We start from the raw sequence: 27,849 nt of genomic DNA on the forward strand, positions 1-27,849 counted from the left end.
CCGACTCCAGAAAAGCATGCAGAATCTTCTCCTGCTGCAGTCGATGGGGATCGATGTCGGGGAGGAACTCAGAGAGGTGAAGGACCAGCAAGCCTCGCTCTTTGCCTCCGAGGCCTCCAAGATCATCTTCCGGTCCAGAGTCCGCTCCGTGGAGCAGGACGAGACTTGCTCGCGCTTCTTCTTCCAAAAGGTGCACAGAGAGAGCTCTGTGATCAGCAGCCTGAAGGAAGAGAACGGCTCGGTCACGTCCTCGCAGCCCGACATACTGAGGATCTGCAAATCCTTTTATGCCGGACTGTACGACGCGAAGCCCACAGACAGCGCGGCCTCCCACTCCTTCTTGTCGTCTATCACGGAGGTTCTAGACGACAGCAAGCGGGAGAGTCTGGATCACCCGCTAACTCTGGACGAACTGACAAAGGCCGTCCGATCCTTCGAGAAGAGTAAGACTCCCGGAAGCGACGGCTTACCGATGGAGTTGTACTCGGCTCTGTGGGACTGGATAGGCCCAGACCTGCTGGAAGTGTACGGGGGTATGCTTCTGGCAGGCAGCATGTCAGACTCCATGAGGAAAGGCATCATCACCCTCATCTACAAACGGAAGGGGGAGAGGGAAGAAATCAAAAATTGGCGACCCATCTCACTACTTAACGTGGACTACAAAATTCTGTCCAAGGTCATCGCCAATCGGGTCAAGTCAGCCCTGGAGGTGGTGATCCACCCCGACCAGACCTGCACCGTACCCGGCAGGAAGATCTCTGATAGCCTGGCGCTATTCAGGGATACGATTGCCTACGTACAGGACAGGGGGGTGAACACCTGCCTGATCAGCCTGGACCAGGAGAAGGCCTTTGACAGAATATCCCACACGTACATGATGGATGTGCTCTCCAAAATGGGGTTTGGGGAGGGAATCCGCAATTGGATCCAACTGCTCTACACAAACATCAGTAGCGCAGTTTCAATCAACGGGTGGGAATCAGAAAGCTTTCCGATCAAATCTGGAGTCAGGCAGGGCTGTCCTCTCTCCTCCGTCTTGTTCGTGTGTTGCATCGAACCCTTTGCCGAGTCCATCAGGAGGGATACGGGCATAAGAGGGGTGACGATCCCAGGCAGCGGAGGCACTCAGGTCAAGGCCTCCCTGTACATGGATGACGTCGCCGTCTTTTGCTCGGATCAGCTGTCGGTCCGCAGATTGATGAGCATCTGCGACCAGTTCGAACTGGCCTCGGGGGCCAGGGTAAATCGTAGCAAGAGCGAGGCCATGTTCTTTGGGAACTGGACCGACCGATCCTTTGTCCCCTTCACCGTCAGGTCGGATTACCTGAAGGTGCTGGGGATCTGGTTCGGGGGGGCCGGGGCGTGCACCAAAAACTGGGAGGAGCGTATCTCCAAGGTTAAGCAGAAACTGGGACTGTGGCATCAACGATCCCTCTCGATCGTGGGCAAGAACCTGGTCATCAGGTGCGAGGTGCTCTCGGTGTTGCTGTACGTGGCGCAGGTCTGGCCCATACCTCGCTCCTGCGCCGCGACAGTCACCCGAGCCATCTTCCACTTTGTCTGGAGATCAAAAATGGACCGTGTCCGCAGGGTCACGATGTACAAATCTCCAGAGAAAGGGGGGAAAGGCGTGCCCAACGTGGCCCTCATCCTGATGGCCACCTTTGTGTGCGGCTGCATCAAGCTGTGCATAGACCCTCAGTACGCAAACACAAAGTGTCACTACGTGCTGAGGTTCTACCTGTCCCCGGTGTTGAGAAGGATGGGCCTGGCCACGCTGCCACGGAACGCACCATCCAGTTGGACCGTTCCGCCCCACCTGTCCTTCGTGGAAAGGTTTGTGCAGGAAAACACCTTTAACCACAAGGCGATCAGCAAGTGGTCCGCACGTAACGTCCTCGAGACCCTGCGGGAAAAGGAGATGGTGGATCCTGTCGGTTGGTTCCCCGAGCAGACTGTCAATGTCATTTGGCAGAACGCCTCATCGCCAGAGCTTTCAAACAAGCACCAAGACCTAGCTTGGCTGGTGGTGAGAAGGGCCCTTCCCGTCAGATCCTTCATGCACTCCCGGGCTCTCAGCGCCACCGCGCGCTGTCCCAGAGGAGGCTGCGGTGGAGACGAGACCGTCACCCATCTCCTTATGGAATGTGCCTTTGCAAAGAAGGTCTGGAGAGAGATGCAGTGGTATCTGTCCAGGTTCGTCCCGAGCAGTTCCGTAACACAGGTTTCTGTGCTCTACGGGCTGTTCCCGGGGACGCACACTGAGACGGACATCGGCTGCTGCTGGAAGACCATCAACTCGGTGAAAGACGCCCTTTGGTCTGCCCGAAACTTGCTGGTCTTCCAGCACAAGGAGCTGTCCTCGACCGAGTGTTGCAGACTGGCACATTCCAAGGTCCAGGACTACGTGCTGAGGGACGCACTGAGGATGGGTGCGGCCGCCGCAAAGGCCCTGTGGGGAAAGGCAACTGTTTAGAGCCTTCCCGCCATTGTAAACCGAGGGGCTGCAATCAGGGAAAAACCCCCTCGGGCAGAATGTAAAATTCAAATTGCTGTAATGTACCTGTAATGAATCTGAAATGGACCAGAAATGAATCTGGAAGCAATAATCTGTGTTGAGTATGATGCAATGAGACACCCTAGAGTGTCATGAACTGTAATTATGTCCAATGTGTTCATTGTACTGCACTTGACGTAACCTGCAAATTGTATAATCTGTATTGTGTACGTTTGGAAAGTGATATGACAACTGTATTGTATGTACTGCTGCAAATTTTATGAATAAAGTATATTTTTTGAAAAAAAAAAATTATGTAATCAAAACCCAACCAGCAAAACAATGCTTTAATGCATTGTGAAAATAATTCCCACTAACAGTTTGATCATATGTAAAATCTTTTTAAAAGCCACCAGTTTATTTTCCAGAATTTATCTCTACAACCAGGGCCACTAGCATCAAGTTTTCTCCAGGGAATACATAGCTTGCCATGCATTGCAAGGCAGCAATATATCAGATATAAAAGCAGAAATTAGGAGTGCCATTATTTTCATACAAATGCTTGACACACTTGCACCAAATTACTCTCTACAAAAGTTCTCAACAGATGAAAATGAGTGTGTTGGTGCTAGCGACAAAGCCTCTCTACTACCTCCTCACTGTGTGACAACTTTGCTGCTCATTTCCCTTTCTTTGAGTGTTAATCAGGCTATTAGTGAAATTCAAGCAGCTGAGTGTCACATTATGGAAGTGTTTAACTATGATGCTGCTGCTGCTGCTGCTGATGATGATTTGTCAGCCACATCATCTCAGTTATTATTATTACTTAGCGTGTGCAGACTCTGCGTATAAATCCAGCTATCTTAATGGCCAGAACAGCCCTGTCTCTAAGGTTAATGCATACAGTGGCCCATCTACACGTAACCAATTTATATTCTCTCTCTCAAACTATCTGGACTAGTCTCAACCTATCTTTGCAGGTTCCACTTACACTCTCTCAAATAAACTAGTCCCTCTCTCAAACAATCTATAGTGAGGTTGTGTCATGTAGAACTAGGGTTAGTCCACAGTGAGGCCTAGTAAGTGAGTAATCATTGTCCTCGTGAGCAGGTCTCATTTAAAGTCACAAGGTGAACCAGTTCTAGTCTCAATCCATGGTGAGGTATCTCGCTCTCTGTGACTGATGTCTATCACTGTAGGATTTAGAACAAGTCCATAACAGTCTCAGCAAATCCCACTGGCACACTCTTTCTCACTCCGTTTATATAATCTTCTCTCTAATTCCATATGACTCGCACTCCATACACCCACTTCCTCACTTAACTTCACCATCGTTTTGCTACCTACCAAAAATGAATCATCCATCATATAACTAACCAGAACCTCACATATTGTGCATATTACCTCACTTGCCTTTGCTACTGTAATTCTCTCACACCCACAACCACTGTTCCACCTATGTCTCTTACTGGCTCTGTTACATTGCTCTATAATTGGAAGAAGCTAGAAATGACTTCTGAATCACAAAAATACATACCAATCTTTAACTGTGCAAACCTGTGCTGAGATAAGTTTTCAAGCCAATTCTTTAATACATGAACTGTCTGACATTATTACTAAACTGACCAGATGTCCCAGTTAAACTGGAACAGTCCCATTTTTCATATTCCTGTCTCTGACAAGATGCTTTCGGGCTGCTTAATGTCCCAGTTTTGAATTTCTTACACTGCCTCACAAGAAATTCCTTCACTCTGTCACCTTGTTTCGGTGCCTTCAAATAATCCACGAGCAAGTTGCAGCTACTTTCTGATTTTCCCCATTAGTAGGCTATAGGTGTCCCCAATGTCCCTATTAACAGATCATACATGTGCCTGGTTGTGCTAATTAATAGACTGCAGGTGACCCCAGAGACTCATCTACAGGATACATGGATCATCCTAATTAGTACGGACACAATTGGCCCCGATATTATTGCAGGACGGGATGCTTCCGTGCGAGGAGCCAGGGCAAACAACAAGCTCGTATGGTGAGGCCCGGAGAGATTTTAACTCCTGGGCCTCACTTCCATATCCAGGCCCCGTCTCCTGCCCAAAACCGCAGAAATTGCTGCCTGGCCGGTGGGGGGAGTGAGAATTCGGGCATACTGGGGACCCATAGAAACCATCTCTGGCAGACAGGTAAGTAGTGAGGGGTGGGTGATCACTATCAGAGGAAGGGGGGGGGGGGGGGGTGGGGGGAGAGCCCAGGGCAAAGGAGGCCGAAGGTTTGCTTGTGGAGGCCGGTGGAGCACTCCTTCACCGCCTGGCCCACAAGAAAACCTAAAAGATTGTTTTTAAGCTTACCTGCCTGGGCCTCTTCTGATGCACGATCCAGCTCCCGTCAGGTTTTGCCTGGCTGGGAAGTCGTCGCTGCCCCTCTTCTCAGGGCTCCAGTTAAAATGGCAGATCGGGCCCCGGTGATGTCCAATCTGCATATTTAAATAGGACCACGCCCCGCTGGGGTGGGTGGGGGGGGGGGGGGGTGTTATCCTTGCCACCTGCAATTTTAATTCGGGGTGGGAAAGGAGTGGGTAAGTCCCCCACTCCATTTTAACTGCTCCCCTCGCCTGGTTTCCACCAATGACAAAGAGAGAAACAATTTAGTAGGGAGTTATTCAGGTGCGACTAAAATAAACAAATACGAAACCCTGTTTATATACAGGACCGGTGGAAGGAAAATGATAGTATAAGCTATTCAGTTAAATAGAATTAGGCAAAGCGGAAAAAGGATGCTTCCAGTACAATTGGGGGCAGCACTGATTAGTCAGCCGTGTGGGTTGATGCATTGGACGTCTGTTAAAAATGAATTTTCAAAGCAAAATAATAACTCTAGTAGTGGTAATGCAAAGTTGTCTCCTTGAAATATGTAAAATGGAGATGACACAATCAAGTATGGTGTAATTCTTATTCAACAGGGATTATATCCAACTATAGCAGACATATATCACTAAATTGATTACTTGTAATTGATAACTTGTGATCCATTTAGTAATATCTGTCTGCCTGAAATTGGAATTGTCTAGGCAAAAGTTTAGAGTTTGTGCAATCCATTACACCTGTGGCTGATTTTTAGTAGCACTAAATTGGCTGCTATTTAACAGCTTACCTCAATAGTTTTTGTGTTTTCTGAAGATGCTGTCTGTAAAAGTGGTGAAATGTTCAGGTGTATCTTTATCATAAAATCCTCCATTTTTTTCACCTTTTTGTTTTATATTCTCCCTTGCCAATAATTCTGTATAACCTGTTTACTTATGTTACTCTTTACACACTATTAGTAATTTTCTGACCTTGCGCTGTTCCCTCGTAGGAACTATGATCAGAAATGTGTGCACAGCGTGTACTCGCATTTCCAATAACTGCTCCCAGCGGGTGAGGCTCCCCTCCAGCAGTGTGACGTTGATAAACTGCACCTGTGGTATGAACAGCGTTGGTCTTTGGTGATTCTCCTTTATTGTGGATTTCAAAGGAGCATCAGAAGACTGTGTCAAAACCGTTATTATTTGCTTAAGGAGACGAACCAGAAGAGCTTATTGCGTTATTTTCTTCGTAGCAAGGTCATTCATGTATAACTGACACGATGATGTTTTGACAAAACTGATATCATCACATTGTGGTTTGCAAACAAACAGAAGGAAGGTCTGCCAAATGATTTTCATTGAAGATAGTGTCCCTTTAGAGCACCTGAGGTTTGATTTAGTCTTTTACGCTCTATTGTAGTCCAAGCAGTAAGACTAGCTTTTCAGTTAGCTTGAATAAGTGAATTAGCAGTGAAAATCAGTGTAAGATCCCACCTCCAGCACCATCAATAATTTGATTTTACTTTGTGCTGTGCCTTCCGTCAGATTGCTGTGCAAAATGGCACCCTGCTCCTTGATGGATACCTTAGGAACCTCTACTCTATGCGGCCAACACACAGTTATAGAAAAAAAGTACCTATTGCTGTATTTTCACAGGGAGCAACATCATTTTAATGTCTCCTTCAAATTGGAAGTTAAGAAATATCTTCTGGATTCTGTGAACTCACACGCTTCCCTTGTGAATTGACTTACTGCAGCCCTCATCTATGCTGTGCAACTGCAAACATAGCGCTACCTGGATTGGAAATTGCAGTGAATTAAAACTTTATACAGCATTTCATTTCTTTTTCTGCTCTTCCTCCTTTGCAGTTTCCCTGCACCACAATCCAGAGGAAAGGGTAGGTAGATGATCTCCATCCATGCTTCCTGAATGGGCATTAGGAAGTAAACAAGATTGCTTTCGCTCTTGACTTTCCTCCTGAAATGGTGGGCCTGCAACTTCACAAAGGTACGAATCAATTGTTGAGCATAGTTTGTCTGTGGCAAGTATCACAGTGTCCAAGCGTAAAGAAACACATTCAGACCAGTTAGTGGCATCCTATATGAACATCAACTGTCAGTGGAACACACCCCTAAATCTTTGGACGTAGGGGTGACAACATTTCAGGAAATTCCTCGGACTGACATAGAGCTTTTACCGTTTTCTTATGTCCATAAGTTGAGGTAGAATAAGGTCCACGGATTTGAGTTCAAGCATCACTCCTGGGAATTGAACACATAATCTAAGCTGACACCTCAGTGCTGCAGTGAGGGAGTGGTGCATTGCTGTCTTTCGGTTGAGAGATTAAACTGAGGCTCTGTCTGCCTGTTCAGGTGGAATGTGAAAGATCATATGGTACTATTCAAAGAACATGGGATTTCTCCCTGGTGTCCTGGCCAACAATTATTCCTCAACCAATACCATGAAAAAACAGAATAACTAATAATTTATCCCACTACTGTTTGTGGGATGTTGCTCTGCATAAATTGGCTGCCATGTTTGACTACATGTCAACAGTGATGTCACTTCAAAAGTAGTTCATTGGCTGCAAAGCCTTTTGGGATGTTCTAAGAATGTGAAAGAGCCTATATACATACAAATACAAAATACAAAGAGACGTGGTTGCAAGGTGACCAAGGTTGGGAGCTAAATATTCAGGGTTATTTAACATTTAGGAAGGGTTGGTGGCATTGGTAGCATTGTGGACAGTGAAGAAGGTTATCTAGGGTTGCAACGGGATCTTGATAAATTGGTCCAGTGGGCCGATGAATGGCAGATGGAGTTTAATTTAGATAAATGTGAGGTGATGCATTTTGGTAGATCGAATCGGGCCAGGACCTATTCTGTTAATGGTAGGGCGTTGGGGAGAGTTATGGAACAAAGAGATCTAGGAGTACAGGTTCATAGCTCATAGAGTTAGAGTTATACAGCACGGATAGAGGCCCTTCGGCCCATCGTGTCCGCGTCGGCCATCAAGCCCTGTCTACTCTAATCCCATATTCCAGCATTTGGTCCATAGCCTTGTAAGCTATGGCATTTCAAGTGCTCATCCAAATGCTTCTTGAATGTTGTGAGGGTTCCTGCCTCCACAACCCTTTCAGGCAGTGAGTTCCAGACTCCAACCACCCTCTGGGTGAAAAAGTTCTTTCTCAAATCCCCTCTAAACCTCCCGCCTTTTACCTTGAATCTATGTCCCCTTGTTATAGAACCCTCAACGAAGGGAAAAAGCTCCTTAGTATCCATCCTATCTGTGCCCCTCATAATTTTGTACACCTCAATCATGTCCCCCCTCAGCCTCCTCTGCTCCAAGGAAAACAAACCCAATCTTCCCAGTCTCTCTTCATAGCTGAAGCGCTCCAGCCCTGGTAACATCCTGGTGAATCTCCTCTGCACCCTCTCCAAGGCGATCACATCCTTCCTGTAGTGTGGCGACCAGAACTGCACACAGTACTCCAGCTGTGGCCTAACCAGTGTTTTATACAGCTCCATCATAACCTCCTTGCTCTTGTATTCTATGCCTCGGCTAATAAAGGCAAGTATCCCATATGCCTTCTTTACCACCTTATCTACCTGTTCCGCTGCCTTCAGGGATCTGTGAACTTGCACACCAAGATCCCTCTGACCCTCTGTCTTGCCTAGGGTCCTCCCATTCATTGTGTATTCCCTTGCCTTGTTAGTCCCTCCAAAGTGCATCACCTCGCACTTTTCCGGGTTAAATTCCATTTGCCACTGTTCCGCCCATCTGACCAACCCATCTAGATCGTCCTGCAGACTGAGGCTATCCTCCTCGCTATTTACCACCCTACCAATTTTTGTATCATCAGCGAACTTACTGATCATACCTTTTACATTCATATCCAAGTCCTTGAAAGTGGAGTCACAGGTGGATAGGGTGGTGAAGAAGGCATTCGGCATGCTTGGTTTCATTGGTCAGAACACTGAATACGGGGGTTGGGATGTCTTGTTGAAGTTGTACAAGACATTAGTAAGGCGACACTTGGAATACTGTGTACAGTTCTGGTCACCCTATTATAGAAAGGATATTATTAAACTAGAAAGAGTGCAGAAAAGATTTACTAGGATGCTACCGGGACTTGATGGTTTGACTTATAGGGAGAGGTTGGATAGACTGAGACTTTTTTCCCTGGAGAGTAGGAGGTTTAGGGGTGATCTTATAGAAGTCTATAAAATAATGAGGGGCATAGATAAGGTAGATAGTCAAAATCTTTTCCCAAGGGTAGAGGAGTCTATAACGAGGGGGCATAGATTTAAGGTGAGAGGGGAGAGATACAAAAGGGTCCAGAGGGGCAATTTTTTCACTCAAAGGGTGGTGAGTGTCTGGAACGAGCTGCCAGAGGCAATAGTAGAGGCGGGTACAAATTTGTCTTTTAAAAAGCATTTGGACAGTTACATGGGTAAGATGGGTATCGAGGGATATGGGCCAAGTGCAGGCAATTGGGACTAGCTTAGTGGTATAAACTGGGCGACATGGACATGTTGGGCGGAAGGGCCTGTTTCCATGTTGTAAACTTCTATGATTCTATGATTCTATGATAGGAAAAAAGGTGAAGGTGGGGTAGCTCTGTTATTAAAGGATGAAATTGGTATAATAGTGAGAAATGATCTTGGCTCAGAAGATCAAGATGTCGAATCAATTTGGGTGGAGGTAAGAAATAGCAAGGGAACGAAATCACTGGTGGGAATAGTACATAGGCCCCCTAACAGTAGCTACACTGTAGGGCAAAATATATATCAGGAAATAAGGGGGGCTTATGAAAAAAGGTAATGCAATAATCATGGGCGATTTTGACTTTCACATAGATTGGACAAATCAAATTGGCAAAAATAGCCCTGAGGAGAAGTTCATAGAGTGTATTAGAGACTGTTTCTTAGACCAATACGTCGGGGAACCAACCAGGGAACAGGCCATTTTGAATCTGGTAATGGGTAACGAAACAGGATTAATTAATGATCTCAAAGTAAAGGATCCCTTGGGAAGCAGTGATCATAACATGATAGAATTTCACATCCAGTTTGAGAGCGAGGATCTTGGGTCTGAAACGACTGAATCAAACTTAAATAAGGGCAATTATAAAGGAATGATGGCGGAATTGGCTAAAATGGACTGGGTAAACAGATTAGATGGAATGATGGTGGATAAGCAGTGGAAAACATTTAAAAAGATATTTTATGACTCGCAACAAAAATATATCTCTGTGAGGAGGAAAGACTCCACAAAAAGGGTGAACCAACCATGGCTAACTAAGGAAGTCAAGGATGGCATCAGGTTAAAAGAAAAAGCATACAACATGGCAAAGATTACTGGTAAGCCCGAAGATTCAGAAAACTTTAAAAACCAGCAAAGGATGACTAAAAGAATAATAAAGAGGGAGAAAATAAATTATGAGAGTAAACTAGCAAGAAATATAAAAACTGACAGTAAAAGCTTCTACAAGTATATAAAAAGGAAGAGGGTAGCTAAAGTAAACATTGGTCCCTTAGAGGATGAGACTGGGGAAATAATAATGGAAAACAAGGAAATGGCAGAGGAATTGAACAGACATTTTATATTTGTCTTCACATTAGAAGACACTAATAATATATCAATAATAGTAGGAAATCAAGGGGCAAAGGGGAGGGAGGAACTAAAAACAATCACTATCACTAGAGAAAAAGTTCCAGGTAAACTAATGGGTCTAAAGGCTGACAAGTCCCCTGATGGCTTGCATCCGAGGGTCTTAAAGGAAGTGGCTATAGAGATAGTGGATGCATTGGTTGTAATCTTCCAGAATTCACTAGATTCTGGAAAGGTCCCAGCGGATTGGAAAACCGCAAACATAACACCCCTATTCAAGAAGGGAGCGAGACAAAAAGCAGGTAACTATAGACCAGTTAGCCTAACATCTGTCATTGGGAAAATTGCTGGAATCCATTATTAAGGAAGTAGTAGCAGGACATTTGGAGACTCATAATATAATCAAGGAGAATCAACATGGTTTTATGAAGGGGAAATCATGTCTGACAAATTTATTAGAGTTCTTTGAGGAAGTAACGGGCAGGGTGGATAAAGGGGAACCAATGGATGCAGTATATTTGGATTTCTAAAAGGCATTCGATAAGGTGCCACATAAAAGATTACTGCACAAGATAAGAGCTCATGGTGTTGGGGGTAATATACTGGCATGGATAGAGGATTGGCTAACTAACAGAAAACAAAGAGTCGGGATAGAAGGGTCATTTTCAAAATGGCAATCTGTAACTAGTGGGGTGCCACGGGGCTCAGTGCTGGGGCCTCAACTATTTACAATATATATCAATGACTTGGATGAAGGAACAGAGTGTCTTGTGACCAAATTTGCTGATGATACAAAGATAGGTGGAAAAGCAAGTTGCGATGAGGACACAAAGTGTCTGCAAAGGGATATTGACAGGTTAAGCGAATGGGCAAAAATTTGGCAGATGGAATATAATGTGGGAAAATGTGAAGTCATTCACTTTGGGAGGAAAAATAAAAAAGCAAAATATTATTTGAATGGAGAAATACTATAAAATGCTGCGGTACAGAGGGATCTGGGTGTCCTCGTACATGAAACACAAAAAGTCAATATACAGGTGCAGCAGGTAATCCGGAAGGCAAACGGAATATTGACCTTTATTTCTAGGGGGATGGAGTATAAAAGCAGGGAAGTCATGCTGCAACTCGAAAGGATGCTGGTGAGACCACACCTGGAGTACTGCGTACAGTTCTGGTGCCCTTATTTAAGGAAGGACATACTTGCATTGGAGGCAGTTCAGAGAAGATTCACTAGGTTGATTCCGGGTATGGAAGGTTGTCTTACGAGCAAAGATTGAACAGGTTGGGTCCATACTCATTGGAGTTTAGAAGAATGAGAGGAGATCTTATTGAAACATACAAGATTCTGAGGGGACTCAATAGGGTAGATGCTGAGAGGATGTTACCCCTCATGGGGGAATCTAAAACTAGGGGGCATAGTCTCAGAATAAGGGGTCGCCCGTTTAAGACGGAAATGAGGAGGAATTTCTTCTCCCATAGGGTCGTGAATCTTTGGAATTCTTTACCCCAAAAAGCTGTGGAGGCTGAGTCATTGAATACATTCAAGGCTGAGTTAGACAAATTTTTGATCAGCAAGGGAATCAAAGGATATGGGGAAAAGGCGGGAAAGTGGAGTTGAGGTAGAAATCAGGGTTAGGGTTAGGGTCAGCTATGATCTCATTGAATGGCGGAGCAGGCTCAAGGGGCCGAATGGCCTACTCCTGCTCCTATCTCTTATGTTCTTATGGTCTTATAAATTCTTTTTTTAGAAGCAGTATTAGGACCATAAGAGCTCAGCGGCTGATACATTTCCATAACATTACAAATGTGCCTTTGCACATAAATGCAACTTTTCACACATCAAAGTTCTGTACATACATTCCAATAAAGGCAGAAATGTACTAAGGACACAGGGTTCTGCATAGTAATACACATTAATTAAATGTTGCCACTAATTAAAACATCATACTGCCTCTGCCTGCATTGTAAATACCAAGGCATTTCAGCGCATACTCATGTTGGTGAGTTAAAGGTAAAGTTCAGGTTAACAGTGAGCAAGCAGATATGATGCCAGCCAGCACAAGACAAATGTCCTAGTGCAGTAGTTCAGGGAAGAAGCCATCAATTGATTCCTGCTGTTGTCAGTGTCCTTCCTCCTCAGGGGAAGATACTGTTGCTCCTTTTCTTCCATTGGTGCCTTCTGCTCATCAGTGATGATGTTGCCTCTAGTGAGGCATCCAGTGAGGATTTTGATGCCTCTATCAATAGTAATGGCATGCAACATGCTGCACACCGTCACAATCTTGGCCACCTTTTGAGCAACACAAACTGAAATGCGGCTTGAGCACAGCAAACGCCTGCTCAATCAGCACACCGCTAGGTTCATGGACCTCACTGTGCCTAACATCAGTCCTGGTGCCTTGACTATACAGACCTGTCCTGAGCCATGGTTGCAATACATAACCCACATGTCTCAGCAACCAGTCATCAAGTTTTCATTTCCCGTGGAAGAGCTCCAAAACTTTGGTGTGGAGTGGCATGCACAAATCAATGTGGCTTCTCCCTGGGAAATGGGCATTAATGTGCATTATCTTAAGTCAATGGTCACACACATCACTTGCATATTAAAGGAATGACAGCACTTTCAATTTATGTACAGTATGGTATTGCTGGATACTGTCCAAAATGCAACATGGGGACAATCAATTATTCTCTAAACCCACATGAGTTGGTAGAAACCCTGTTTCCTTTGGGATTGCAAGTGCTACTTTATGCCGCACAGTGCATCAGTCACCTGTTTTATGGCTCTGTGCACCTTAAAACTTCTCATTGTTATCATGACTCTTGTTAGGGCCTGGAAGCTACCACTGGCAAAGAAACTGACTGCCACAGGGAAGGCAGTGCTGACTAAAGCTTGTGACACAGGTTGGCAAACACCACCCAGAATGTCCTCCACCTTTGCATATATCGCTCCTCCATTGTGTACAAGTAACTACTTCCTTGTCTGTACCCATGGCCCAGGAATAGTTCATGTGGGTGGTCATGAGCATCTATGAAGTCTTTGCTCCCACCCTATCCTCCATCTCGTACACTGATGCAGGAGAGCACATATTGCAGGTATAATGCACATCAATATGTTTGCCTATTCCGGAGATACAATGGCCAGGATTTTCCACTTCAGCGCTTTCTGGCACATTACACAACCCCAACCCATGATTTTCTAATTAGCAGCCTTGCAACAGAAATCCCAGCGAATAACTCTAATTCAAGTGAGGAGCAAATGGGCAACAATGGAGAATTCACTGCACTCTAAAGAAGAGATCTCCTATCAGTATTAAGATACTCTGTATTAACAAGCCATTAGTAGGCATTATGAAATAGTGGGCAATAAAACAATGCCAGGATGACAGAAAACTTGAAATAGTACTTAAACCACTAGATACTTTAAGTGCTTTTTTTCCTGGTTTTCTGCCCCTTTTAATGCCAACCTCCATTGGCAGTAGCAGAGAAAACATAACCCCTGATTGATAGCCTAGTGGTACATGGTGTTGCTAAAGCAATAAAGTTTGTCATAACATGACAGTACACAGTTTTGAGCCTACAGTTCCCCATATCTCAAAGAAAAGTTAATATTGGCAAGCGAGTCATTGATGGCATTTCCCAGGGAGTCACCCTAAGCATCTCCTACAAATGAGATCTCAAACAGAGAGAGCTCTGACAGTGGGTTCAGCATGCTCTTCTCTCACATTTGGAACCTAGGTTTGGCTCCAGTCCAGACTAATGCAATAAAAGTCTCCTCACTCTACCGCTGCAAAAGTGCGAAGTGACATGAATTGCAGCATGACTCACAGCATAAAGCCGCCAAAAATTGCCAACCTCACGCAAGGAGGTCGCAAGAAATAGACCAAGAAATGTAATTGCCATGTTAGCACAGTGTAACTAATCTGAGGCTAGGTTAAGGCACCTTGTTAAGTCAAAGGGAACTAACCCATAGTAGAATAGATCTGTCAATGCTTAATGGAGAGAAAAACGTTGGCATGGACTTAATGGGCCAAATGGCCTATTTCCGTACAATAAAATTGTGATTTTATGTTGACAGTGGATGTAAGAAATTCACTAGGAGTTACAACGCCAGATTCCTGACCCAGATTGCCCTCAGATCCTGAAGAATTAATGATGGTCGAGAAAAAAAAATAAAAGGTATCAAAAACAACTGGCAAATGCTGTCTACCCCAAAGTGAATCACCCTCAGCAATATCACACGTATGGTGCACACTTTTTTAAAAAAAACATGAAGCATTCTTGTCAAACCCAAGTCAACACTTCCATGCCATATTGAAATAAGTGTATTATCCAATATTACCCTGGGTAATACAAAATAGACCGCCCTATCTACCGGAACAGTGTCCGTAGTATTTTCAGCCATCCTACCATCTCCACAGAGCAATGCAAGCCACTACTCCCTATCAAGTGAACTCTACTATTACAGCAGATACGTGATATTTCCCTTTAATTATATTTTCTGAGTGGCACTTCACACTTCAGCTATGTTAATTATGCTTGTCTCTATACTTTTGCTTCAGTTTGAACTGCTGTTATTTTCACGAAGACCTGACATTGAAATGACTCCATTTGTAGAAGCAGAAAACAAATCACAGGCCAGTCCCTATCTCATCCAACGGCAGTAATCACGTGCGTTCTTTGCCTAAAACAGAGTTTCTAATCATTTATTAATTTTCAGTCTTTGGGATCTTGCTGTGCGTATAATGGCTGCTGCATTTGCCTACATAACAACAATAAGTGCACTTTAGAAGTAATCCGTTAGTTGTAAAGTATTTTGGGACATCCTGAGGACATGATAAAGTGCTTTAGAAATGCAAGTTTTTTCTTTCTTGTGTAGTTCCTAGCAGGAGGAAGAAGGGGGATGTTTTCAAACATCAATGCTACTGCGGTCTCCTCTACATTGGGGAGACCAAACACAGACTGGGTGATCGCTTTGCTGAACACCTCCACTCTGTCTGCAAGCGTGACCCTGACCTGCCGGTCGCTTGCCATTTTAATTCCCCTTCCCACTCCTACTCTGACTTCTCTGTCCTCGGCCTCTTACACTGTTCCAATGAAGCTCAACGTAAGCTCGAGGAACAACACCTCATCTTTCGTTTAGGCACTTTACAACATAGAAACATAGAAAACAGGAGCAGGAGTAGGCCATTTGGCCCTTCGATACTGCTCCACCATTCAATATGACATGGCTGATCCACTATCTCAATACCATATTCCCGCTCTCTCCCCATACCCCTTGATGCCTTCTGTGTCTAGAAATCTATCCATCTCCTTCTTAAATATATTCAGTGACTTGGCCTTCACAGCCTTCAGTGGTAGAGAATTCCACAGGTTCACCACCCTTTGAGCGAAGAAATTTCTCCTCACCTCAGTCCTAAATGTCCTACCCCGTATCCTGAGACTGTGGCCCTTCGTTCTAGACCCCCCCCAGCCAGGGAAACATCCTCCCTGCATCCAGTCTGTCTAGCCCTGTCAGAATTTTATGTGTTTCAATGAGATCCTCTCTAATTCTTCTAAACTCTAGTGAATACAGGCCTTGTCAACCCAATCTCTCCTCATACAACAGTCCTGCCATCCCAGGAATCAGTCAGGTGAACCTTCGCTGCACTCCCTCTATGGCAAGTATATCCTTTCTAAGGTAAGGAGGCCAAAACTGCACTCAATACTCCAGATGTGGTCTCACCAAGGCCCTGTATAACTGCTTACTCCTGTACTCAAATCCTCTTGCAATGAAGGCCAACATACCATTTGCCTTCCTAACTGCTTGCTGCACCTGCATGTTTGCTTTCAGTGACTGGTGTACAAAGACACCCAGGTCCCTTTGTACATCAACATTTCCCAATCCATCTCCATTTAAATAATGCTCTGCCTTTCTGTTTTTCCTTCCAAAGTGGATAACTTCACATTTATCCACATTATACTGCATCTGCGAAGTATTTGCCCACTCATTCAACTTGTCTAATCGCCTTGAAGCCTCTTTGCATCCTCCTCACAACTCACAATCCTACCTAGTTTTGTGTCATCAGCAAACTTGGAAATATTACATTTGGTTCCCTCATCCAAATCATTGAGATATATTGTGAATAGCTGGGGCCCAAGCACTGACCCCTGCGGTACCCCACTAGTCACCGCCTGCCACTCTGAAAAAGACCCATTTATTCTTACTCTTTGTTTCCTGTCTGTTAACCAATTTTCAATCCATGCCAGTATATTACCCCCAATCCCATGTGCTTTAATTTTGCACACTAACCTCTTATGTGGGACTTTACACCCAATATCCTGTGTGAGGGGCAGAAAACGATCTTTCACCCTGTGCAAAGAGAGATCAGATCCCTTCCCTCTGCCAACATCACACTGCCTATCCTCGTGGCACTGCTGTGATACCAGTATTAAAAAGTTGCAGAAAAGGTCACTATTTGAATGTAGACTTTCCCCAGAGAAATCAAATAGAATTGTTTGCTAAAGACTTAAATATTTAAAAGTGTACACACGAATTAATCAAGAAAGTCCAGCTCTGACGTGTGCAGAATATATTATTCTTTTATTTCTCTTTATTGGCCGAGTGAACCCATCCCCCTCTAAATCAATGGCACTGAAACAATTATTAGACTTTGGCTCCTCATCAAACATCCACCTTCAAGAAGATAATTCAGAACCAGACAAACTCAATGGTGAGGCTCACTGAAGATGTGAGATCCTCGTGCCACAGCTTACAAAATAAACCTATTACAATAAAACAAGGAACTAAACACACAGGGGATTTTCCTGATTACTTAACTTCACCAGTTCAGCACTGTTTAACTAGGCATGAAATTGCAGCCCAGAGTATCCTTTTTAATATATTTTCCAAAATGTCAAGCTGACATATCCTTAAACATGCTTTATGAAAGCAACAAGGGACGGTGACTTTTCTGGCGTTTTTTTAAAACATATTCTGGACTTGAAAAATATAAAAGGTACAAATTATTGTCAGTGATGTTATCCTACAAATATTTGACATGCCCATAACCATATTATTTTAACAGAGATGTTAATGCCTCTGTTAAAATAGTGGCGAGAGGAGCTTGATATGAGTGTATTAAGCATTCATACAATAACATAACTGACAGTAATTCTACTCCACAAATCCCATCCTTTTTCCAGAGTGCCTGACTGTGTTATCGAGACTGAGTTGGTGTGGGTGGCAAAGTGCCGTGTATCACTGTGTTACAGATACGGGAGTGCCGTGTATCACTGTGTTACAGATACGGTTGTACTGTCTCAGCTTTATTGAAAAGTTTCTCTGTATTAAACTGCAGCCACTGGTCTCAGACCAATATCTGCAGAGTGCAGTGCTCAGTTGGAGACCCGAGTTACATTACTAGCTGTGAACGGCATTGAATTTAGCAACAACGAGCTCTATGTATAATACAGAATGGATATTCAGAGCTCTGTTTTTTAGGCAACTAACTTTTAATTTTGGAAGAGATCAAGCTGCAGTATTACACCTTGTAGTAACATTGAAAAATAAGTTTAGAAGTGCCCAGAGAGTCCACTGGAATGCTCAGGCACTTCTAAAATATGGGTTCACATTGGGCAGGAGTTATAGGGTGGATTGGAAGTGTGAGATGACGAGGACTATAACAACTTGCATTTATATAGCATCTTTAACGTAGGTAAACATCCCAAGGCGCTTCACAGGAGCATAATCAGCCAAGGAGGAGGATGGAATCGGTGGCGAGGGAACAGAGTTTGTGGTGGGGGCTGAAGACATAGCTTTGGTCTTCCCAATGATTTATTGGAAGAAATTGCAGCTCATCCAGGATTGGACAAGCAGTCTGACAACACAGTGGCAGTGGAGAGGTTGAGAGAGGTGATGGTGAGGTCGACATTAAACTGCCCCCACCTTCCCCCTCAGACTGACCGTAAAAGATCCCATGGTACTATTTTGAAGAAGAGCAGGGGAGTTCTCCCTGTGTCCTCTCCAATATTTATCCCTCAACCAACATCACTAAAACAAACTATCTGGTCATTTATTTCATTGTTGTTTGTGGGACCTTGCTATGCGCAAATTGGTTGCTGTGTTTCCCTACATTACAACACTTCATAAGTACTTGATTGGCTGTGAAGTGCTTTGGGCACCTGAGGTTGAGAAAGGTGGAGTATAAATGCAAGATCTTTCCTTCTTCTTTCCTACCACTAATGTGTTAATACACACTCCAAAGTGCTTTGTATCAAGACAAAAATGGCAGTATAACTGCACCTTTAATTATCTGGGAACATGAAGCCACAGAAAGCAGTTTTCCCTTTCTATGATGCAATGTGGAAATTATGTCACACAATCTACAAATTCTCCATAGAGCTGCTGCCAAACAAATTTTTTACTGGGATGCTCTGCTGATATTTCCTAAACTCTTAATTGGATTTCAGATAATCATGCACACACAGACAACCCACAGGCAGCTCAGCTAATTAGCCACCTACCAATAAATTAGTTTTAACTTTCAATCCCTTCTTCAATTATCATAGGTACCTTCCCACGCCCAGAGATGGGGATTAACCACAGTTCACAGCAGTAATAATCTTTTGTATGAAACTTTTTCTTTCCCTAACAGAATAGGCCCAGCAAGTCCTCATTGCATCACTGTTTCCTTGGTCCCTCTTTTTCCCAGTCCAGTTGGTTTCCAGTGTTGGCATTCCAATTTCCCTCCCCCCACCATAGTCTTTTAAGTTAAGGGGTGAAATGAGGAAGCGCTTTTTCCACACAAAGGGTCATGGAAATCTGGAATTCTCTTCCCCAAAAAGGCTGGGAAAGCTGGGTCAAATTGACCCCTCATCCTGATGGCCACCTTTGTGTGCGGCTGCATCAAGCTGTGCATAGACCCTCGGTACACAAACACAAAGTGTCACTACGTGCTGAGGTTCTACCTGTCCCCGGTGTTGAGAAGGATGGGCCTGGCCACGCTGCCACGGAACGCTCCGTCCAGTTGGACCGTTCCGCCCCACCTGTCCTTTGTGGAAAAGTTTGTGCAGAAAAACACCTTTGACCACAAGGCGATCAGCAAGTGGTCCGCACGTAACGTCCTCGAGACCCTGCGGGAAAAGGAGATGGTGGATCCTGTCGGTTGGTTCCCCGAGCAGACTGTCAATGTCATTTGGCAGAACGCCTCATCGCCAGAGCTTTCAAACAAGCACCAAGACCTAGCTTGGCTGGTGGTGAGAAGAGCCCTTCCCGTCAGATCCTTCATGTACTCCCGGACTCTCAGCGCCACCGCGCGCTGTCCCCGAGGAGGCTGCGGTGGAGACGAGACCGTCACCCATCTCCTTCTGGAATGTGCGTTTGCAAAGAAGGTCTGGAGAGAGATGCAGTGGTATCTGTCCAGGTTCGTCCCGAGCAGTTCCGTAACACAGGATTCTGTGCTCTACGGGCTGTTCCCTGGGACGCACACTGAGACGGACATCAGCTGCGGCTGGAAGACCATCAACTCGGTGAAAGACGCCCTTTGGTCTGCCCGAAACTTGCTGGTCTTCCAGTACAAGGAGCTGTCCTCGACCGAGTGTTGCAGACTGGCACATTCCAAGGTCCAGGACTACGTGCTGAGGGATGCACTGAGGATGGGTGCAGCCGCCGCAAAGGCTCTGTGGGGAAAGGCAACCATTTAGAGACTTCCCGCCATTGTATACTGAGGGGCTGCAATCAGGAAAAAACCTCCTCAGGCAGAATGTAAAATTCTAACTGATGTAATGTAACTGTAATGAATCTGTAATGAACCTGGAAAGAATCTGTAACGTACCTGTTATCAAAAATGTGTATTGAGTGTATTGCAATGAGACACCCTCGAGTGTCATGAACTGCAATTTATGTCCAATGTGTTCATTGAACTGTACTTGATGTAACCTGCAAATTGTAAAATCTGTATTGTGCACATTTGGAATGTGATATGACAACTGTATTGTATGTATTGCTGAAAATTTTATGAATAAAGTATATTTTTTGAAAAAAAATGGCTGGGAAAGCTGGGTCAATTGAAAATTTCAAGACTGAGGTTTATAGATTTTTGTTAGGTAAGGATATCAAGGGATATGGAGTAAAGACGGGTAAATGGAGTTCAGGTACAGATCTACAGCCATGATCTGATTAAATGGTGGAACAGGCTCCAGGGTTTGTACAGCCTATTCCTATTCCTATGTATGTGCCTATTAATGATGCAGCCACTCCGTGGTTCAGTACCTATCAGCGATGGAACCTACTTATAGAGTTGACTTCTCCTTTAAAAGATACATGAATATAGGAGGAGAAATTGGTATCTGTCACGCCCGATTTCTGAACGAAAAGTAGGAGTTGGGGGGATCAATTTCCAGGCGGGATCTTCCACGCCCAATCCTCCGGGAAGTGCACCAGCTGCCAACATCCAAGTGCCCAGGGAACCAGCCTAAGACAGGCACTGGCCCCCTTGAATATGTTAATCAGGAGTGTAAATGCCAGTTTCAGGACCCTGATGCCAATTTCAGCAAAAAACGCGCATGCTCCATTCAGTTTTTCCAGGTCTACAGTGACCTAACCAGCAGTCCTTAAAGGGACCACGGGAGGCCACCAAAGAACAAGAGAGTTTTCATTTTTTTATGTAGCTTAATGTGAAGCCAGGAGGAGCAGGAGTGCTCCACATTAAGCTACATAAAAAAAATTGGAACTCCCTACACAGTAATACTGCGAGCTGCTGCCTGCCCGCCCTCGCCGCCCGCTCCTGTTAGCATCTCCCCCCTCCCAGGACCTACCTGTGGGCCAGTTCAGCGTCCAAGCAGGCCGATTTTGAGAAGGCCCTGACCAATGAGCTGCATCAGGATGCCCGATTGGCGACGGCAGCTCATGGGTGTTACGTAGATGAGGCACAACGCCCAATTTGCAGCAAGTTTCGGGCCTTCCCTCGGGCACTCGTTGCAGGCATGCTGCCCACTTCACGCCCATTCCTAGCGTGACACTAATTTCCCAGCCTTGGCTTTATGTTGTGTGGTAGTAGATACTGAATTCTCTTTTCTCCCCTCTGTATATTTTCTTCCCTCCCTGCCATGCCTGTTCACCGCTTCAAGATAGCAGGTGACCTGCCCAGTCATTGGTGGTCTCTGGACCGAAACATTAGGGGCAGCTTCGAGTGATTCACCCAACTGTAACTTCACCCCTTCTATTTGGAGAAGTGCTCAACTCCTCCACTCATCCTCTATGTCCGAAGCAGAAGCTCGCCATGCAAGAAACTATGGGGATAAGTGGAGGAAAATTGGGTGCATACGGCATTCTTCCATTTCAATTTGTCTAACACCTTCCATAGCCAATGTTGAGACATGGATTAGAGGGAGAAACAGTGTGAAGACTGATAGAGTGGAACAGACACCCAACTAAAGACAAGTCAAGACATGTCCCTGCTAGCAATTGACTTCCTATTGTACAGATGCAAATTGGGTATTACTCAAAGCCCAGGAAAAATATTAAGGTAATTAGCTTTGAATTGGTGAACGACAAACGGAGGACAGTCAGTCTACGAAACAAAGATCAGCCAAATACAGGGAAATCACACATCACTCTAAACAGAACACAGTGATCTCTGCAAGATCAAGCTTTGATGGGAGAAAATTCACACCTAATTGAGGTGAAGAAAGACACAAAATCTTTGTAAGGAAATGGCTGTTCCAAATCCAGTTGTCTTTAAATGGTGTTAGAATGGCAGACAGAGACAAATCTATCTATGTGTGCTGAATATGTTTTGGTAGGCGTGTCCAGAGTACGAGGAAAAGGTAGCATAAAGGAACCACGCTTTGGGCTGCGTAAGGGGTACTGTCTAAAGAGTTCATGCCTAGGCTTGACTGTATCCTACTTATCGCATTGTAACAATGAAATAAAGGCAAGGCAAGAAACAAGGAGTCTGCCTACCATTTTACCCGATGGATTTAACTCCATTTAACTTCATAAATACTGTGGCTACAAGAGCAGGTCAGAGGCTGGGTATTCTGCAGTAAGTGACTCACCTCCCGACTCACCAAAGCCTTTCCACCATCTACAAGGCACAAGTCAGGAATGTGATGGAATACACTTCACTTGCCTGGATAAGTGCAGCTCCACCAACACTCAAGAAGCTCGACACCATCCAGGACAAAGCAGCCCGCTTGATTGGCACCCCATTCACCACCCTAAACATTCACTCCCTTCACCACCGGCGCACCATGGCTGCAGTGTGTACCATCCATAGGATGCACTGCAGCAACTCGCCAAGGCTTCTTTGACAGCACCTCCCAAACCTGCAACCTCTACCCCCAGAAGGACAAGGGCAGCGGGCACATGGGAACAACATCACCTGCACGTTCCCCTCCAAGTCACACACCGTCCCGACTTGGAAATATATCACCGTTCCTTCATCGATGCTGGGTCAAAATCCTGGAACTCCCTACCTAACAGCACTGTGGGAGAACCTTCACCACACGGACTGCAGGGGTTCGAGAAGGCGGCTCACCACCACCTTCTCAAGGGCAATTAGGGATGGGCAATAAATAATTGCCAGCGACGCCCACATCCCATGAACGTATAAAAGATAATTTAACTTTAGCCAATCAGTGCTATATTGCATTGGAGAACTATTATTCTATGCCAGTAATCAGAGAACTCAGTTCTCTTTTTTTTTGCCAATAATCATCTCAAGAGTAGAATTTTATGAAGCCCTGCATCACCAGAAAGCCACCAGAGGCCCTTGTGGCCTTACAACACACAAATGGTTAAGGCATTGCCACCTACTTAGTGGCATCTAACCATGTTTTCTTTTCAGGAGATGATCCCAGGTGCAGGGCCTCAGAGAATTCTGCCCCATATTATTTTTATCTTTCGATAAATCAATATAATCTAACGTGCAAGATAAAATATAAAAACACTATCACTCACCTCCCGCCATTCTTTGCTGCCAATCCCTTGAATAAAGAGCACAACAACTGCAAAAGAGAAAGAAAAAGAGTTTAAGATTATTGTGGAGGGAAGGCTTAAATCTAAGCGAATGATTTTCCAACTCTGGAAGGTTTTAGACAACAGGAGGAGGGAGGCACATGTTATGTATGAATGGAGTGGCTACTCAGTATTTTGGCTTTATTCTCAACAGGACTAATTTGATGCCTCTAACCAGCACAAAATACAGCAACTACCTTCATTTAATGGTTGTGTAAATGTCCAGGGACGGATATTTTCTGAGGAAGAAATAACTAGATGGATGTCTGAGTCCACTGAGTTAAATAACTATGTCAGACCACACAGTTGCTGAAAGCCTGCCAACGGAAGGAGCATGGGGTTCTCGGAGTGCACTTGGCTGAAGTGAAGCATATAATATCCTCAAAAGAGACCAGCCAAAAAGAAGAAAATATTGCTTATCTGATGCAGTCAGGTTATGATGCAGCTTTCTTCCAAAAGACCGACCTGACAGATTGAGAGGTGCTCTCTTTAAGGATTGATTTCTCGAATGCTCTGAACAGCCTACCCTCCTCCATCCTTCACAAATTTCAGTTAATCCAGAATTCTGCACTTCAAGTTCTCTCCTGCACAAAGTCCTGCATACTCATCACTGCTATCCTTGCCAAGTTCCACTGGTTCACAGTGCCCAGTGTATTAACTTCAAGATCCTCATTATTGTTTTTACAACTCTCCACAGTTTCCTTCCACCTTATCTGAGCAATCTTCTCCAAATGCATGAACCAGCCTGTTGCTCTGACTCCAGATTACTGATTGTGCCTGATATCATGTTCGCATTGTAATGTTATATGTCACACCTGCTGATTCAAACAGAATTATTAACAAAGCAACTTCTGATATCAATAGGCATGCAGATGTGTGTTCCCTTTCACCATTTGGCAAATACCGAATCCTGTGGAGCAGATGTGACTAAATTGAGTTTGTGTGCTTTTCCAATGAGGAGATGAAGAAAGATTGATGGGTTGATGCACTCAGTTGAAGTGGGCGGATCTTTTGAACGCTGTTTAGCAGTTGTATCAAGAAAGGCAACACCAACAGCCTGGTAATGAGATACTTCATATAAGGGGTAATTTTCTGACCATGCTTTGGGCTGGGTGCCTTGCCTGCCAGAAACAGAAATATGGTGCATGCTGCAACAGATTCCGAATGTTTGGAAAAACCTGTGCAGAACGCATCTGAATTTTCCATATACCTTTCCAGTGGGCAATGCTCACAGCCAAGCGTGTGTATAAGTTATCCCTATACTGTGGGGGAGGCACCTAAATCTGACTGAAGCTCCTTCTTTAAGTAGGTATTGAGGTCTTGACAACGGAATCCACTCCATGCTTTTCTAGTTTAGCTTCTTGACTTATAGGAGCTGAGAATGTTGATGGTGTGACTGCACAAATTGTGCTTACCTGAAAATGACTCTGTTTAGAAGACTTTAATCTCTTCCCAACAGCGACACTTGGAGAACGCTTTGTAACAGGCCAGTGCGTTTAGCTCTTATATGAATTTTGGAACGAAATTAGCCTTGCAACAATTGTGGAGCTTCAATCATAATTTTCAACTCATTGAGATTTGGATTGCTACCAACGCCTACTGGTTTTTATTTTTGTAAGGACAAGAGTAAAAAAGGAATGTGCTAGCACACTAGTTTTATCTGTGCCGATGATTCCAACCCTTAATTGGAAAAGATAAATCTCCCAAGTAAGAAGCCATGCATTGATATGAACAAGCTAAATTAATGAAAAGGAAATGTGCAAGTGTGTGTGTGCACAAGTGAGCTGGAGAGGGTTTTCCTGAAATCTTAAATTCTATTCCTGGGAAAGATCTGAAAGCATTGTAGCATGCCAAGTTTCAGAGTAATGCTGACTGTTACTTCCACTGAATCTGCCAGTGCTATGCTCCATGACAGCTACATGTACCCTTGCAGCAAATGACACAAAACTCCACATCTAGCTCTCTGCTAATTCAGACCATGTGTAGATGGATCTCCATGGTCACTGCCACGTGGATGCACCAGGGCCTGCAGATATGATTGCTGACATCTTGGCAGGTGTGGTGAATCAGGCTAAGTTGGCTCTTGTTCACCCTAGCATACCTTCTTTCATGCAGTGCCACTGAAAGCATGTCATACTGTGATTGGGACACTTCCAAGGAACTGTCCAACATTACAGTTAGTCAGGCATTCACATATTTTAATGATGTCATTAAGTCTGCTGGCTCAGTTTCCCTTGGGAAGAGAAGCCTCTGCCAGCACTAATTTTCTGTCAAAGTAAGGTCCAGCTGCCTGAGTTTGCAAATGTAGTCGAGAGTCCCGGTGGATGGGCACAGAGCATCTCTTGTGCATACTGACCTGCCTGGCATCACTCCAAAGGCCCTCTTCTTCTTCCAAACACTTCAGCTAGGGGAATTCCTATTGGGAAACTCACTGGTGCAAGTAATGGTGTGGGAGAGGAGGGAGGGTAAGGAACAACTGAGACAAAGGGTAAACAAAATTAACAAAAGTTACTTAACTGGACATTTCACATCAGCCTCTGCCACAGCCCTGATGCCCATTTGAAATGGGCATCCTTCAGACTTCATGTCCCTTGCGCCTAAACGTCAGAAAATGGTGTGCAGTACGTTCCTGTTACACATGCATATATTCATATTTGAGACAGTCACTTCCAGCTACTGCTCACTCCCCCTGCCCCCTGGAAATAATGACATGGCGAAAAATTGGGTGGACTTCTAGGAGGACAGAACTCCTGCCAGTTTTCTGCTATGAGGCACCCAATTAAAGCTACAATGGGTGGTTGGCAACGGAAAATCCAGGATCCTGTCTTTAAGGCCTGCAAAAACCCACAGCGCATATCAGTGGTGGGGAGGGAGGCCACCCTATTACAGCTCACACACAATATTAAAGACAAGCTACTCAGTGCTGTTTTAAAAGTGTCCCAAAGAGTTGGCAGTCGGTTGATTCTGTCAGCAAAAGACAGCTGCACTGCCAATGGAAATGTAGGGGTAATTTTCTAGAGTTCGTGCTACTGGTTGGCGAGGCTGGTAGCGTGAACTTGAAAATTCTCTGGCACAGAACTTGAGAAAGCTTGCAGTAAGAACAGAGCATTCAATCCATCAAGCCCACTTCTTTCAGAGTCCACATGTTACTACTTCAATCACGGCACATCTTTTTCCCCACTTACCCAAGATGTCTATATCCTCTTAACTCCCATGCAAATTAAACAGATATATTAAAATCTTCAGCCTTCTTTGTTGTCAGGTATTGATCAGGTGTCAATTGACCCAGAATTAACTTCTTTTTCTTGCCCTCATATCCAATATCTTTTGGGAGAAATCATTTATATGAGGACTCCCCAGTTTCTACTGGACTTTATTATTTACTAAAAAAACAAGCATTCTGTGCATCAGGTACACTGCTGAAGTCAGTGTGATGAATAGAAGTTCAAACACTCTTGAGAGTTTGTTGAATCTCAATGTACGCCTATTGCCTGATGGTTATCTGATCAAGCACTTAGCTTCTACATTTTGGGAACCTGGATAAAAACCTTGGGAAAATGTTTCTTGTTTCTAGACAGAAGAAAAAGCCGAGATCAGAAATAAATTTTAAAAGTGCTATTTGGTGTGGTACTAAGCCAAACAGACCAGAAGATAATATGTTCGATCGCTAAACTATTAGTTGATCTTTGTCAGGGCAGCAGAATGGAGGGTACAAATGGCATCAACATCATTTGGCTTGGGAGGGGAAAATCAAGTCAACATTCTTTCCCCTGATAGCTGTCCAATGAATCCTCCTGTAATGTGTGCAGGTGGAAATCCATCACCCATCACCATGCTTAAAAGTCTGCAAACCAAGCTACTGAGAAATCCAGACAGGAAGAGCTTCTGTTTGCCCAATATGGACTACACACATTCTTCCACAAGGACACGTCCACTTACTCACATTCAAACAGCTCAGGCTTAGATTGCTGAGAGCCAAGACTTAGAAACCTCCAAAAACAAGGATGCTGCTGGAGTTTAACCAGTTAAAACCATGTAGCTGACCAGTGTAGGGCACTGATAAGCTTTGTGCTGCTTTGCCCACCCACAACAACCCTACTCGTTAGGGTACTGGTTTGCCGCAATTTCTGGGGCTGAATCCCAACCGTGAGTGACAGGTTTATCCCTTCTGGTTCCATTAATGAGTCATGCTAGCTTGTCAATTATCAACAGTGCTCTGAAGTACTGCAGACCTGCTGGGTCAGACAGGTCTGCCACAGGGGATTAACTTGGATCCAATACCCCATCACCAGACATGACAACTTGGACCCATCTCAACCCCTAAGGAGATCCAGTTTACTATTCCCTTCCCCAAAATGACAAATGAAGGTTTGAGTCCTCAACATCATGTACCAGGAAGCCC

General features: G+C 44.5%; 1 protein-coding gene and 1 pseudogene across 1 annotated transcript in view; one reads left to right on the plus strand and one right to left on the minus strand.

The window, feature by feature from the left end:
- The window catches only part of LOC137334066 (copine-9-like), a 346,820-nt gene that overhangs the window by 259,773 nt on the left and 59,198 nt on the right, over nt 1-27,849 (minus strand). The window contains exon 4 of the mRNA XM_067998520.1: nt 23,391-23,437. Within this exon, the coding sequence (XP_067854621.1) occupies nt 23,391-23,437 (47 nt within the window). The remainder of the gene's footprint in view (nt 1-23,390; nt 23,438-27,849) is intronic.
- LOC137334439 (U6atac minor spliceosomal RNA) lies at nt 23,195-23,272 on the plus strand (annotated as a pseudogene).

The sequence above is a fragment of the Heptranchias perlo genome, chromosome 17, assembly GCF_035084215.1.
Source record: "Heptranchias perlo isolate sHepPer1 chromosome 17, sHepPer1.hap1, whole genome shotgun sequence".
Lineage (NCBI taxonomy): Eukaryota > Metazoa > Chordata > Chondrichthyes > Hexanchiformes > Hexanchidae > Heptranchias > Heptranchias perlo.